This window comes from Ursus americanus, chromosome 8 (assembly GCF_024610735.1).
Source record: "Ursus americanus isolate L20-20 chromosome 8, mUrsAme1.1.p, whole genome shotgun sequence".
Lineage (NCBI taxonomy): Eukaryota > Metazoa > Chordata > Mammalia > Carnivora > Ursidae > Ursus > Ursus americanus.
Genome location: NC_142134.1, coordinates 2,310,175 through 2,322,239, shown reverse-complemented (window position 1 = coordinate 2,322,239; position 12,065 = coordinate 2,310,175). Strand labels below are relative to the sequence as shown.

Sequence of the window (12,065 nt, the reverse complement as noted above, 5' to 3'; positions counted from 1 at the left end):
TTGTCAATGCAACTTATGTAACTTTTATTTTTTTGATACAGTTTTACACTTATGGAAAGGTCGCAAAAGCAGTACGAAAGAATTCCTACGCACCTCCACCCATTAACGTTTTGCCCCATTTGCTTCATTATGAATTTATAAACATGATCATGCATAATAAAATAATTTTATAGTAATTTATAATTAATCAATATTAATAAAAATGGTTTATTTTAAAAATATTTATTTGTCAGAGAGAGAGTACAAGCAGGGGGAGCAGCAGGCAGAGGGAGAAGCAGGCTCCCCACTGAGCAAGGAGTCCGATGCAGGACTAGATCCCAGGACCCTGGGACCATGACCTGAGCTACAGGCAGACACTGACTGAGCCACGCAGGCATCCCAATATAAATGATTAAAACCCAAGCTAAAGGAAATATCACTTTGCTGCCAGGGTCAGCAAATATAAATCTAATTCACAGCTTTTGAATTGGAAAGTTCATTGGATTTTGCCCCATCTACAACCCACACAGAATTATGGGTGACAACCTATGTTAGGACACCCAAAAATTTCCAGAGTGACCACAGTGATGTCCATTTCAATGTGAGCTTATTTTTCACTCTAAATGGCCTTTGAAAAAAGAAGCTGTTCTTGTCAAAACAATATTTTTTTGATATTATCCAGGTATGGGGAGGGCAGAGGGAGAGGGAGAGAGAGAATCCTAAGCATGCTCCACACCCAGTGCAGAGCCTGACTCAGGGCTTGATCTCATGACCTGAGCCGAAATCAAGAGTCAGATGCTTAACCGACTACGTCACCCAGGTGAATCAGTCGAAACGGTATTTTATGACAAAACCCACACATGAAAAAAAAATCCTACCCAAAAAAGTAATCAAATGGCAACAATCAACGCCCCAAAGTTTCCAACAACAACCAATATGGCTACTATCCAGAAATCTCTTTCTATTGTGACAGCTGAACTTCCATTTCCTCAGAGAATAATAACAAAGCAGCTTCACTTTGATTATTCATTCTTTCTCAAGGCTAACTATGAGAGTCCTACACGAACCTCACAGCCTTCCCCATTGGGCTCCACAGACACTGCAATCGTCATGTTCCTGTGATTCCCCGACAGGACTTTATGAGCGGAGCTCCTTTTCTGGGTAGGCAGAGGTGGTCGGGTTATAACTGGGCCATATGGCGCCAGAGCTGGGGGTGGGGGGTGGGGAGGCTAAAGTCACAGGCCTGGCACAGGCTGAAGATCCGGTGCACAGCCCTGCTGGAGGCTATCGCCTGAGTCAACAACCTTCCCCGACGGAAGGCACTGCACAAACTCCTCACGGAGGGGTGGATCAGACGTGGGGCAGCGGGCAGACACATTTCCTAGCTTCTTCATCTTGTCTCTGGTTGTCTTCAGCTCCAGCAGGAGCCTTAGAAAGGTTTTATTCCAGTGTCCGCTGAAAATACAACCTGCAGTCCCTCAGTAAACATCCATCAGGGAAGTCACACGGAAACACTGCTCCAATTCACTCTTGCTGGTGGGTTTCCAAGGGTAAAATAATACAGTCCGCGTCTTTTCAGTCATGAGGAAACCATTGTCACTGAATCTCCCGGGGATGCTTCCTACATCTAACCAAACAAAGGGAGCGACAGCAGAGGTTTCCAGATCAAAAGCAAATGTGTCACCTTGCTGAGAGATGATGGCCTGAAAGAAAAAGATAGATTAAGTGAACGACGAGGGGAGACCTATCTCTTCCAGCCACAGTGCCCGTAGAGCATTAACGTGGGCCAACAAGGAGGCAGCTCCTACGGCTTTGGCTCTGCCCCTGCCAAAGTCTTACATGCCACGCACTGCGTCAGATACTAAAACATACATGGAAATTTATTTAAGGCTATGGGAAATTACCAAATTGTAGTTTCCAGCCAAGTATACAAATATGTCGTCTCCAATTATTAAGGAGAATATTTCACAAGAAGCTCAGAGCTTCATATCTTTTACAGTTTTTCTCAGGGGACTGGGAGAGGACCATCTTGGCATAAGGGCTGGGAAGTTTCAATGACTTTCTCAGGATACATGTGGAGCTAGCACCGCCATGGAGCTTGTCTTCTGGAAAGATCCAGCAATCTAGACAGCCACCTGCCAGGCATTTACAAAAGCTCTACCGTTAGAACTTTCTCTCTTTTGTCGCAGAGTACCACAAGGTCACATTATTAGCACTTTTAACACGTGCAAATCGCACACAATAACAGCAAAGGAAAGTGCAATTTAAGCCCTGTCATTCACTAGCCGACTAGCACACGCGAAAGCGAGACGAGCCTGGGCTGAGCCCCAGACGGTAGGGGTTTGTGAGGGTCTCTCGGTGTGAGCCTGCCGCTGAGAGTGATCTGGTATTTAGAGCTGTGCCTTTGACATGAAACGTGCCCACTCGACATGCACACGCGCCACACCGTAGCTCTGACGTTGGACGTGGGGTGGGGCATAAAGAATTTCAAGGCGCAATTTTGACTCTCTGTGATTTTGGCCTTACACATCATGCAGGGTTTGGAGTTATAAACAAGAAAACAGACTTTGGAGGAAACAGCAAAGAAACTTAATAAAACGTCTTAGGTATGTCTGGGAGTTTCAGAGATTCAGGTCTGAAGCTAGATGTTACATGCTCAAATCCTGCCGCCCGGCTGTTCGGTGAAGACCCTGGGCGTGCGCTTCACAGGCTGGCCCCAGCCGGCCTGCAAGGCTACCAGGGAGGCTGCAGCTACCGTTGCTCCAAGGCCAAAGCTGGAAGGACACTGGTGCCTGCTCCCTCTTGTTGCCTTCTTCCGATCTAAAGTCTCATCTCTATATATGACCGCAGACCCCAGGGTCAAGCCTGTAGCCTGGCTTCAGGGAGGTATGGCAGCACTCCCGGCATCCCACCGGGGAGTGCACACCCACGTGCCTGGCCTATGGTAAGCCTGCAGTAAATGTTAACTATTATTACTATTATTATATCCTTTCAGAAGGGCAAGTCTCACTGAAATCCAAACTTGTCCCAAGGTCATGAAGGCCTGGTTTAGCAAAGAGAAGAAGATTTCAAAATCCTAAGTCTGGAGACTGTAAATGTATCTGCTACATAGTTTTTTGGTTTTATTGTTGTTGTTTTTCTGGAAAGAAGCTGTGTGAACGTACGCCGCTCCCGTCACAGCTGCTCCGCGTCAGTTGCCACGGATGACTTACATTTCATTATGTGAATATTTCACTATTAATTAGAAAGTTATGTTTTCATTTCAAGGACTGAGTTTTAATATGATTATTTCTAAGTAATTGCAAAAAAAAAAAAAAAAAACAACAACCAAAAAACCAAAACCCTGTCACTTAAGCATTTTCAATGAAGTACAGGCCTAAAACAAATTTAACCTTCACTAAACATAGAGAATAAAGCTTTCTAGAGAAACATCCAATCACCATGTGTAGGGGAAAGGGTAGGAAGGGTTTTCAATCAACTAGACAGATTCCACGTTCTCCAGCTGTACAATTTTTACAACACATTCTGGTCATCCCATTTTTTCCTTGGCAATTATAGATTTGGTGATTAAACTACTTTGAAACAATAAACCAAAGAGAATAAAGGGAAAATTTTTTAAATGCATCAACTGTCCTTAACCCTCCAGCTTCCGCCGGGGCTTGCTGGTCACCCCTCTACACAGGTCTGCTCGCTTGCCAGGACAGCACATGACACTTCAGGGATGAAGCAGGAAAGCCCAGGGACAGAGCCCAGAAGGCGCTGCGGGAGCAGTCAGTGGTGACGGCTCCAGCCCACTATGGAGGGCTCAAGGGGTAGCAGGAGTGGCAGGAACCCTAAACTCTGACAAACGCTGAATTAGAAAAAAAAAATCATTTGGTCTTTGCTTCTAGTGGGAAGAGACTAACATTCCCCAGGTCCCAGGTCAACTCAGGACCAAGGAGAAATTCTGCAAAATGCAGGATGCCATGTGCTTGCCCCAGAAGCAGGGCAGCTCTGCAAGGCCACGGGGGCCCCAGGCCCCTGGTACTCACCGTGACGTGTGCCTTGTGGAGCCCCACGCTCTCACTCAGGGAAGACAGGAAGTGATAGTTGGCTGGGCTCACAAGTTGGCTGTCAGTTGAAAGGTAAAAGGAAACCACACAGCTTTGCCGCGTACAATTCCCACAATTCTTCAACAACACAGGCACCGACTCCTTATAGAGGAGAACGGCCGTCCCTGCTTTCAGGACAAAACGCTCGGTCTCAGAGGAGCACAGGGGCTCCAGGGAACTCCACGTGTGGACTCTCACCTGGAGGAAACAAGACAGAGCAAAAACAAACATTCTTGGTCCCTTTTTTTTTGGAGAATAATAGATGAAAGTCAGAGAAGCAGAACTAGTTAAGAGCCTATGAACCCTGGGTTGAACCGCAGCCCCACTAAGTACTAGAGCTTGTAACAGAGCAAGTTACTCCACTCTTCAAAGACTCTGTTTCTTCACATGTAAAATGAGGGTAAGAACAGCACTAACTTCACTGGCTGATGTGAGAATTAAATAAAATCATCAATGGAAGACACAGGACCGGGTGCACTGTCATTATTCCATACCCGTGACCTATTTGCAGTGTCCTCCAACCTCAGCCACCAGAGACTCTGTGAGTTTCTACCCTCTCTTTCTGCCTAGCATCGTTTTAAATGCAGGTGTATTCTTCCATATACATTCGGAATGCTTTTACAGATTTTCACTTTAACAAACCATTTTTAAGGATTTCTTTCCGTCAAGTTTAGGCTATTTCCAGATTCTTGTGAGGATATAACTTTATATTGTAGTGGCACTTTGCAGTTTATAATTTGTTTTTATCTAATTATTTTATTCACTGCCCACTGAAATCCTTCAAGACAGGCTGATGAGTGAAGACATGATATTCACAGATGAGGAACTGAATCACCAAGGCCTTAAGCCTTAAGGTCGCGGGATAAATGACAGAGTTTAACCCTGAAGGTACAGGTGTTCTGAGTCCAAGGACAGCCCATTTTCTGCGACAGGCACTAGACACATTTCAATACAAATTAACTTCTCTTTTCTTTTCCCAGAAGGAATATAACCAATAACTAAAGAAATGATCAAAAACGCTCCCCTCTGTCTTAGAGAGAAAAAAAAAAACTCCAAGCAACTTACAGTGAGCTTCACCTCACAGTCAGAGCGAAGGTCTGACACACCATAGATGAAAAACACGTCTTGATCCTCGAAACCCACCGGCAACAGCGGAGCGAAGAAATGCCGAGCAAAGTAATGAAGCATTTTCCACTTTCCTCCATACTCTAAAAATAGGCAAGTTATGAGATGGGCAGGGTCAAGCAGTCAGGGTCACCTCGCCCATGGTCTAGCTATGTCCGACTTGTCATGATTCTAGGGACCGAGCGCAGCAGGGAGATTCAAGGGGGCACGAACCCACGTACGCTGAGGCCTTGCGGCATTCCGGTCTCTACCTCGTGGCGTCCTCACCCCTGGGTGAGGCGGGCATTCACATCCACTTGACAACGAGGCAAGGGAGGCTCGGGCAGTAAATCAAACATGCCACAGGCAGTACGCTGAGCCCACACCTGACTCCTAGGCAGCACTTTCTCAACATAATTCCGCCTTCTGGAGCTCAATGTACCACTACTCCTTTTGACTACATACACATGAAGAAGGACATCGGTAGCACGGCGGTAAAAATGTTACATACATTAGTAACTATAAGAAAATATTACAATTGTATAAGATATTATAAATATTCGTTTATAAGGGTTGGAGGGGCGCCTGGGTGGCTCAATCGGTTAAGTAACTGGCTCTTGATTTCAGCCAAGGTCATGATCTCGGGGTCGTAAGATTAGCCCCGTGTCTCCATGCTCAGCAGCTCAGTGCAGAATCTGCTGGAGATTCTCTCCTTCTCTTTCCCTCTGCCCCTCCCCCCTGTTCACATGCACTCTCTCAAATAAATAAATAAAATCTTTCAAAAATTAAAAAAAATAAGACTTATGGGGAAGATAGTCAATAATATTGTAATAACTTTGTATGGTGACAGATGGTAACTACACTTATTATGGTGAGCATTTTGCAACGTACAGAAATGTTGAATCACTGTATGGTACACCTAAAAAATACATAAACAAAACACTTGGGGGAAAAAAACAATTTAAAAAGTGACAGAGTTATTTAGAACTCAAAGTCTCCTTCCTTTTACCATAAGCACAAAAGCCTCTGAGCGAAATAAAACAACCATTATCACAAATGCTGCTGGCAAGTGCAGACTCGAGGAGAACATCCAAACAGATGACGATTAATGACAGTTGCTCAGATACAATTAGAAGCTTTTGGGAACCTATGAATTCTGTGCCCTGTTGGCATGTCTAGTATGCTAAACCCCCAAACTAAAAAACATGTCAACGTGTCTCTATTTCAAAAAGCTCTTTCCCACAAAGCACTGCATCACTGAAGAACTTCCAGAGAGATGGTGGGAAGGGGGAGAGGGGGCAGGTGGGGGCCGGGGGTGTGGTGGTGGGGGGTGTCATGTCCAGAATCCACAGTGCAAGCCGCTCGGATGGAGAAATGTGAAGTTCAGACAGAACCAATTTCTTCAGGGTTTCCAAAATTTTAACTCTCAGCAGTTCAACTGCAACTCTTTATATTTCCCCTTAAAAACAACGAGCAGGGAGGGGTGGAGAGACCTTCCATATTAGATCTACAAAATGAACTTGAACTTACAAAGTTGACCTTGAACAACATGGGGTTAGGGCACCAAGCCCTGCGGAGTCAAAAACCCACATGTAACTTTTGACTCCCCCAGAACTTAATTACTAATAGCTTAGTGTTGACCGAGCCTTACCGATAACATAGTGGTCAATGAACACATATTCTGTATGTTATATGTATTATACACTGTATCCCTACAATAAAGCAAGCTGAGGAAAGAAAATGTTACTAAATCAGAAGAAAGACAAAATACATTTACAGTACCGTACTGTCTTTACCCAAAAAATCTGCATCTTCGAGGACCTGCACAGTTCAACCTCCTATTGTTCCAACATCAACTGTATTTGGAAAGTTTTCTCATAAATGGAAGGGGGCTCAGACGTAAGGTGACTTACAGACTCTCCCGTGTGATATCCATTACAGAAGAGACTTCACATGCACGGTTCCAGCTTCACGGCCACACACAGAACACAGGAGGACAGCAATTGAAGCACAAGGTCTCACTGGGACACACACTAGTTACTCATCAGTGACAAAGTATGGCTACCAACAGAACAGCCTGCCTAGCCAGCTAAAGATGCGATGTGATTTCTGGCTTTTCCATTAGCTCTGTACCTGTCCAAGTTTATAAGCCAAGCAAAATAAAATGCTCAGGTGGATTTCTGTATTTGCAAAATAACTAAAAATGAGACTAATTTTCTAAAGGAAATATATAAGAATCTAGGTTCCAAGCAGCTATGATCCCTTTGAAGGATCGCCATTTCAGATGATAAGAGGTGACACCTACCTTCTCCCAACCCCACTGGCACACACTAAAAGCACCAGATTCATTAAACCAACGAAGCAGAGTTAAACAGAGGCTATGAGGCTGCCCAGAGCAGGAGCAGACAGACATAGCGTACCTTATCACACCTCCTCCCTGGCACCTGTCTTCTGTAACAGGTGCAAGAAGATGGCAACCCTCTCCACGGAGGCATCATCCTGCAAGACTTTAAAAAACGAATTCTTGCTCTGCCATCATACTCCTGTTCCTGGGTTAACTCACCCTTTCTAAAGAACTCATTAAAATAATCTGCAATACAATCATTTAAGGGAAAATTAACTAAGACTGGGCTCTCCCAGTTCTCGAACCAAATGCTGCTTCGGGAGTCCACGACCTCATCCACACATAAGAAGGCAGGGGCAGGGTCCAAGTGTCTCTGAACAATATCTCTTTGTCCAGTTTTAAGCATCCCAGAAAGGCTACTCTCCCCAGTCTATCCCTGGTTCTCACCCAATACTCGTTACTCTGGTTGGTGTTGATAAAGAGTTTGGTGGGAGAAACTTGGTCGAAACGCCAATTTACCGCAAGAGGTGATTCAGAGCACTAAGCAAAGCGCGCGGGTAATGGGCTCCTTTGGATTTGCTTTCACAGCTAGTTTAAGAACCTCACCAGCAAAGTGGCTTTTTTACTGTACGGCCTTGCCTCATTTTCGGCCCCAAATCCTTGTGTACATTATTAACTGAACTTTGCTTCAAACTACCACTAGTGAACACCAAAGATTATTACTCTTTAATTTTTAAAAATAGAATAATTCAAACTGTGGGCACCATGTCAGTCATCTACCTGTTGTCAGCCTAACAGGTGCAACTGATAAGCCTTCCTACGTGGATTTCTGACCCCACCAGGTATCCCCCAAGAGACAAGTATGGCAAGAATAAAGATGACCTTATGGACCTAGAGGGGAATCCAGGGAAAAGGACATGTTAACACAGTTGGGTCCGGCTTCCACTAGGTTGAATTCTTCTAAATAGTGGAAGAGAGGCTTAAGTAATTGCTTCTTTTAACCTGGACCAAATTCCTCCTAATTAAATTCGAAATTTTAAGCGATAATTATAAGACACGTGGCTGAGATCTTCATGCATAAACCTACCCCCTTCATTAGCCGGCTTTTGTGGCTCTGCACAGCCCAGAAGCCAGACAAGGCTGCCTGGAAGGCTCCCAGAGAGACCAGGAAGGTGGGCGGGGCGGCCGCAGTCCACAGGCTGCGGGAGGAGCCGCCCCTGCACTGCGGTGGGTGGGGGGGCTCTACTCAGACTCATCTGACCCCTCAGGAGCCGGGCTTTCTCCGTGCCTCTCGGCACAGGAGTTGCTTTCTCTCACAGATATGAGGAATGCTGCGGCACTTACCTAGAGACGCCCAGGAGGGAGCCTGCCAGATATCATTCAGCTGCCAATAAAGCGCGCCCATGGTGTAGCCTTGCCCATCCACTATCTCACTACGGCTGCGGCGGTAGAATTCGGTCTCTGTTTTGACACACTGGGCCTGCATCACCTGATTCAGGGGAAAACATCGAAGCACAAGTATTATTGTTCGGCGTAAGTGTCTAGATCTGAGAAAACTGCAGGCTCGAGGGTGTTTTCTTGAAGCAGGTTGAATAAATGAGGGAATCTGATTAGCATTATGTCTACCATTATTATACTAGCTCTGTAACTAGCCCCTCAGTAGGACAGAAGGGTTGTCTATAACAGCTGATTGGTTTGGGAGTCTTAGTGTCCCGTTTATTATAACAACGGGTGATGGAGGAAATGGGATGGTATGAAAGGTTCCTTGCTAATGATAGTGTAGGCAATGATGGAAAACAGACTATTATTCCAGAGTAAATGGTATATGTAGTCAAATGCTAAACTTTTTTGCAGTGATGGATTTTACAAATATATTCATAGCTACTAAAGAAAAAAGTTTTATTAGAAAAAAATTCTACAGGAAAAATAACTTCATTATGAGTCTGATACTGTCCAAACCCTAACCCCTTTTTTCTGTTCAAACAATTGTTCTTATATCATGACTTTTGATAATGTAAAATTTCTTATGAATGTAATTCCTTTATTATAGCAGAACAGATGGTAAATTGAAGCAACGAGACATGTGAATTTAGTTCCTGTTGAAGAGGCACTAAAGAACTTTACGCAGGACTCTTAATTATTGGCAACATCATTGAAAAATCACCCTTTCATTGCTGCTGTTATCACATACTTTCTTAAAAGACTTTATTTTATTTTATTTTTTTATTTATTTATTTTTAAAGATTTTATTTATTTATGTGACAGAGAGACAGCCAGCGAGAAAGGGAACAGAGCAGGCGAGTGAGAGAGGAAGAAGCAGGCTCCCAGCAAAGGAGCCCGATGTGGGACTCGATTCCGAAACGCCAGGATCACGCCCTGAGCTGAAGGCAGACGCTTTAACGACTGCGCCACCCAGGCGCCCCAAAAGACTTTATTTTATTTTAGAGAGTGCGAGCCAGAGGGAGGGGCAGAGGGAGGGAGAGAGTCCCAAGCAGACTCTGCACTGAGTGCAGAGCCCGACGCAGGGCTCGATCCCAGCACCCTGAGATCAGGACCCGAGCTGAAACCAAGAGTGGGAAGCCCAACGAACTACACCACCCAGGCTCCCCTGCTATCCCATGCTTTTAACTTAGAGGTTTAGCAGGAGAGGCTCATGAGTCAGAGGTTCTCAGGCTCATTTGGAGAGGTCACCAAGGAGAACCTGCAGAGATGGTCAGAGCTGTAAGGACTCCTCCTTAGAGCGGAGCCTGGATTTTCACAGAGGAAAGAAAAGAAGGATGCAGGTAAGGTTTTCTAGAAGACAAAGCCCAGATGCTTTTCTAAAAGCTGGAAGAGCTCACATAAAGGGAAAACCTTGAAACAGAGTTAAGCTGGCTAGTGAGAAAGTCATAGGTGAAGGTACGACTTACATGAGGCAGTGTCATAAAATTCCAAAAGGCTGAAGCAAGAAAAAATCATGGTCATTCAATAAAGATTTAATAAGCACCTACAGTATGTGTGACATGCTGGTAATGGTCCACCCCTCTCCCAGCAAAAAAGATACAAACCCACCCTCATGGAGCTTATTGGCTTGTGTAGAAGACAGGACTTAATCAAAGAATCACGAAAATAAATGTAAACTTTAAACGTAATAAGTGCTAAGAAGGAGAGGTGAGCAATGTTAGGAGTGCGGATAGTAGAGGAAATAGGCCTAGCTGAGGAACAGTGATGGGCCTCAAAGAAGAGGAAAGAGAAAAACAGAGAGGGCAGAACCCGGCACTTGGAGAGGACATGTGTGTTAAGCAGAGAATGCACAGGCAAAGAACTGAGAGGCCAAGGCGGCCTGAACACAGAGAGCCAGGAGCAAAGGGAGGGAGGCCAGTGAGATGCAGGGACCAGACCTGGGAAGGTTTTGGTGTGTATCCTAGAGGCAACTGGAAGTCACAGAAAGCTTTTAAGCTCAACAGGTGAAGGGACCAGATTTGCATTCCCAAAGAAGATGCTGCTGACCAAAAGGAGAAACGGAGGCTCTGGGGTGGGGGTGGGGGCTACAGTGGGTTCAGGACGACCATTCAGAAAGCTATGAAAACCATGCCAGCAAGAGATGATATCAGCTGTGAGCAGATAAAGAAATGTCCTCATTCAGGAACCAGACCACAGGGACTGCAGCGATGAGAGCAGCGAATACACTCTAAAGAAAGTATAGATCTCGCAGACGGAGTGGCAGTGGTGCCAACTGAAAATGACCACAGGATACAATCTGCACGTGTTAGTCCAACACTACGTGAGAGGAGATGAAATAGAAAAACAGACCTATGAAATTTGATCTGTCAGTCAAGCCAATCTGCAATTATACTCAGAAATCTCCAGCCAAGTTCCTTGTAAAAAAAACCAATCTTGTCCAAACTAAAAAAAGAGAGAGAGAGAGAGAGGGAGAGAGAGAGAGAGATTTATCTACTTCTAGGCCTGGATAGGCAGGCACAGAGAAATTCAGTCCCTTTGTAAGCTTCACATATGTTGAGTTATGGTACAAAATCAGTGTTGTGGAACAACATCTTGAAAATTCAGTGAGGATGACGCAGCCCCAAAGTGGAAATCTCAGCGGACACAGATTCGAGGGCAGCATCATCCATGCCCACTAGAGATCTTTACCTTTCTCAGCATGGAGAGTAGCCTTCATAGTTGTTTAAAAGAGCTGATCTCTGAACTCACTCATATCGCCCTGGGCCTCCATATAATACCCCATCAACCAAGCTAAACTTGGCCTATGGGCACAAGATCAAGCCAGCCACAGTCTCTGCCGCCACATCACAAACACCCAAGACCCTGAACAAGAAGAAATCTCAGTTCTCATCCAGAGATTCCTGAAAAGCAGCCATTGCTTTACAGACTGTGTGTGGAGTGATCATGAGAGGAGAAGCTGAGGCAGTCCTCATCAGACTGGTGAGTAACAACAGGAGGAGAGGGATCCTAGTCACCAGACAGTCCAGAAGCTGCTGGTCCAGCCCTGACAGGCCAAGCACGGGCATCGAACAGCAACCACCACGGACAATCCATGTGGGGGTGCC

The 12,065-nt window shown here is 45.2% G+C and overlaps 1 protein-coding gene across 2 annotated transcripts in view; it reads right to left on the bottom strand.

The window, feature by feature from the left end:
- MANBA (mannosidase beta) overlaps positions 1–12,065 on the bottom strand; it is a 112,330-nt gene continuing 100,265 nt past the window's right edge. For both annotated transcript variants that reach the window (XM_045792612.2, XM_045792620.2), the window contains exons 14-17: positions 8,863–9,007; positions 5,136–5,278; positions 4,011–4,268; positions 1–1,682 (exon numbers count right to left, since the gene is read on the bottom strand). In XM_045792612.2, the coding sequence (XP_045648568.1) occupies positions 1,458–1,682; positions 4,011–4,268; positions 5,136–5,278; positions 8,863–9,007 (771 nt within the window). In that variant the 3' untranslated portion in view covers positions 1–1,457. The remainder of the gene's footprint in view (positions 1,683–4,010; positions 4,269–5,135; positions 5,279–8,862; positions 9,008–12,065) is intronic.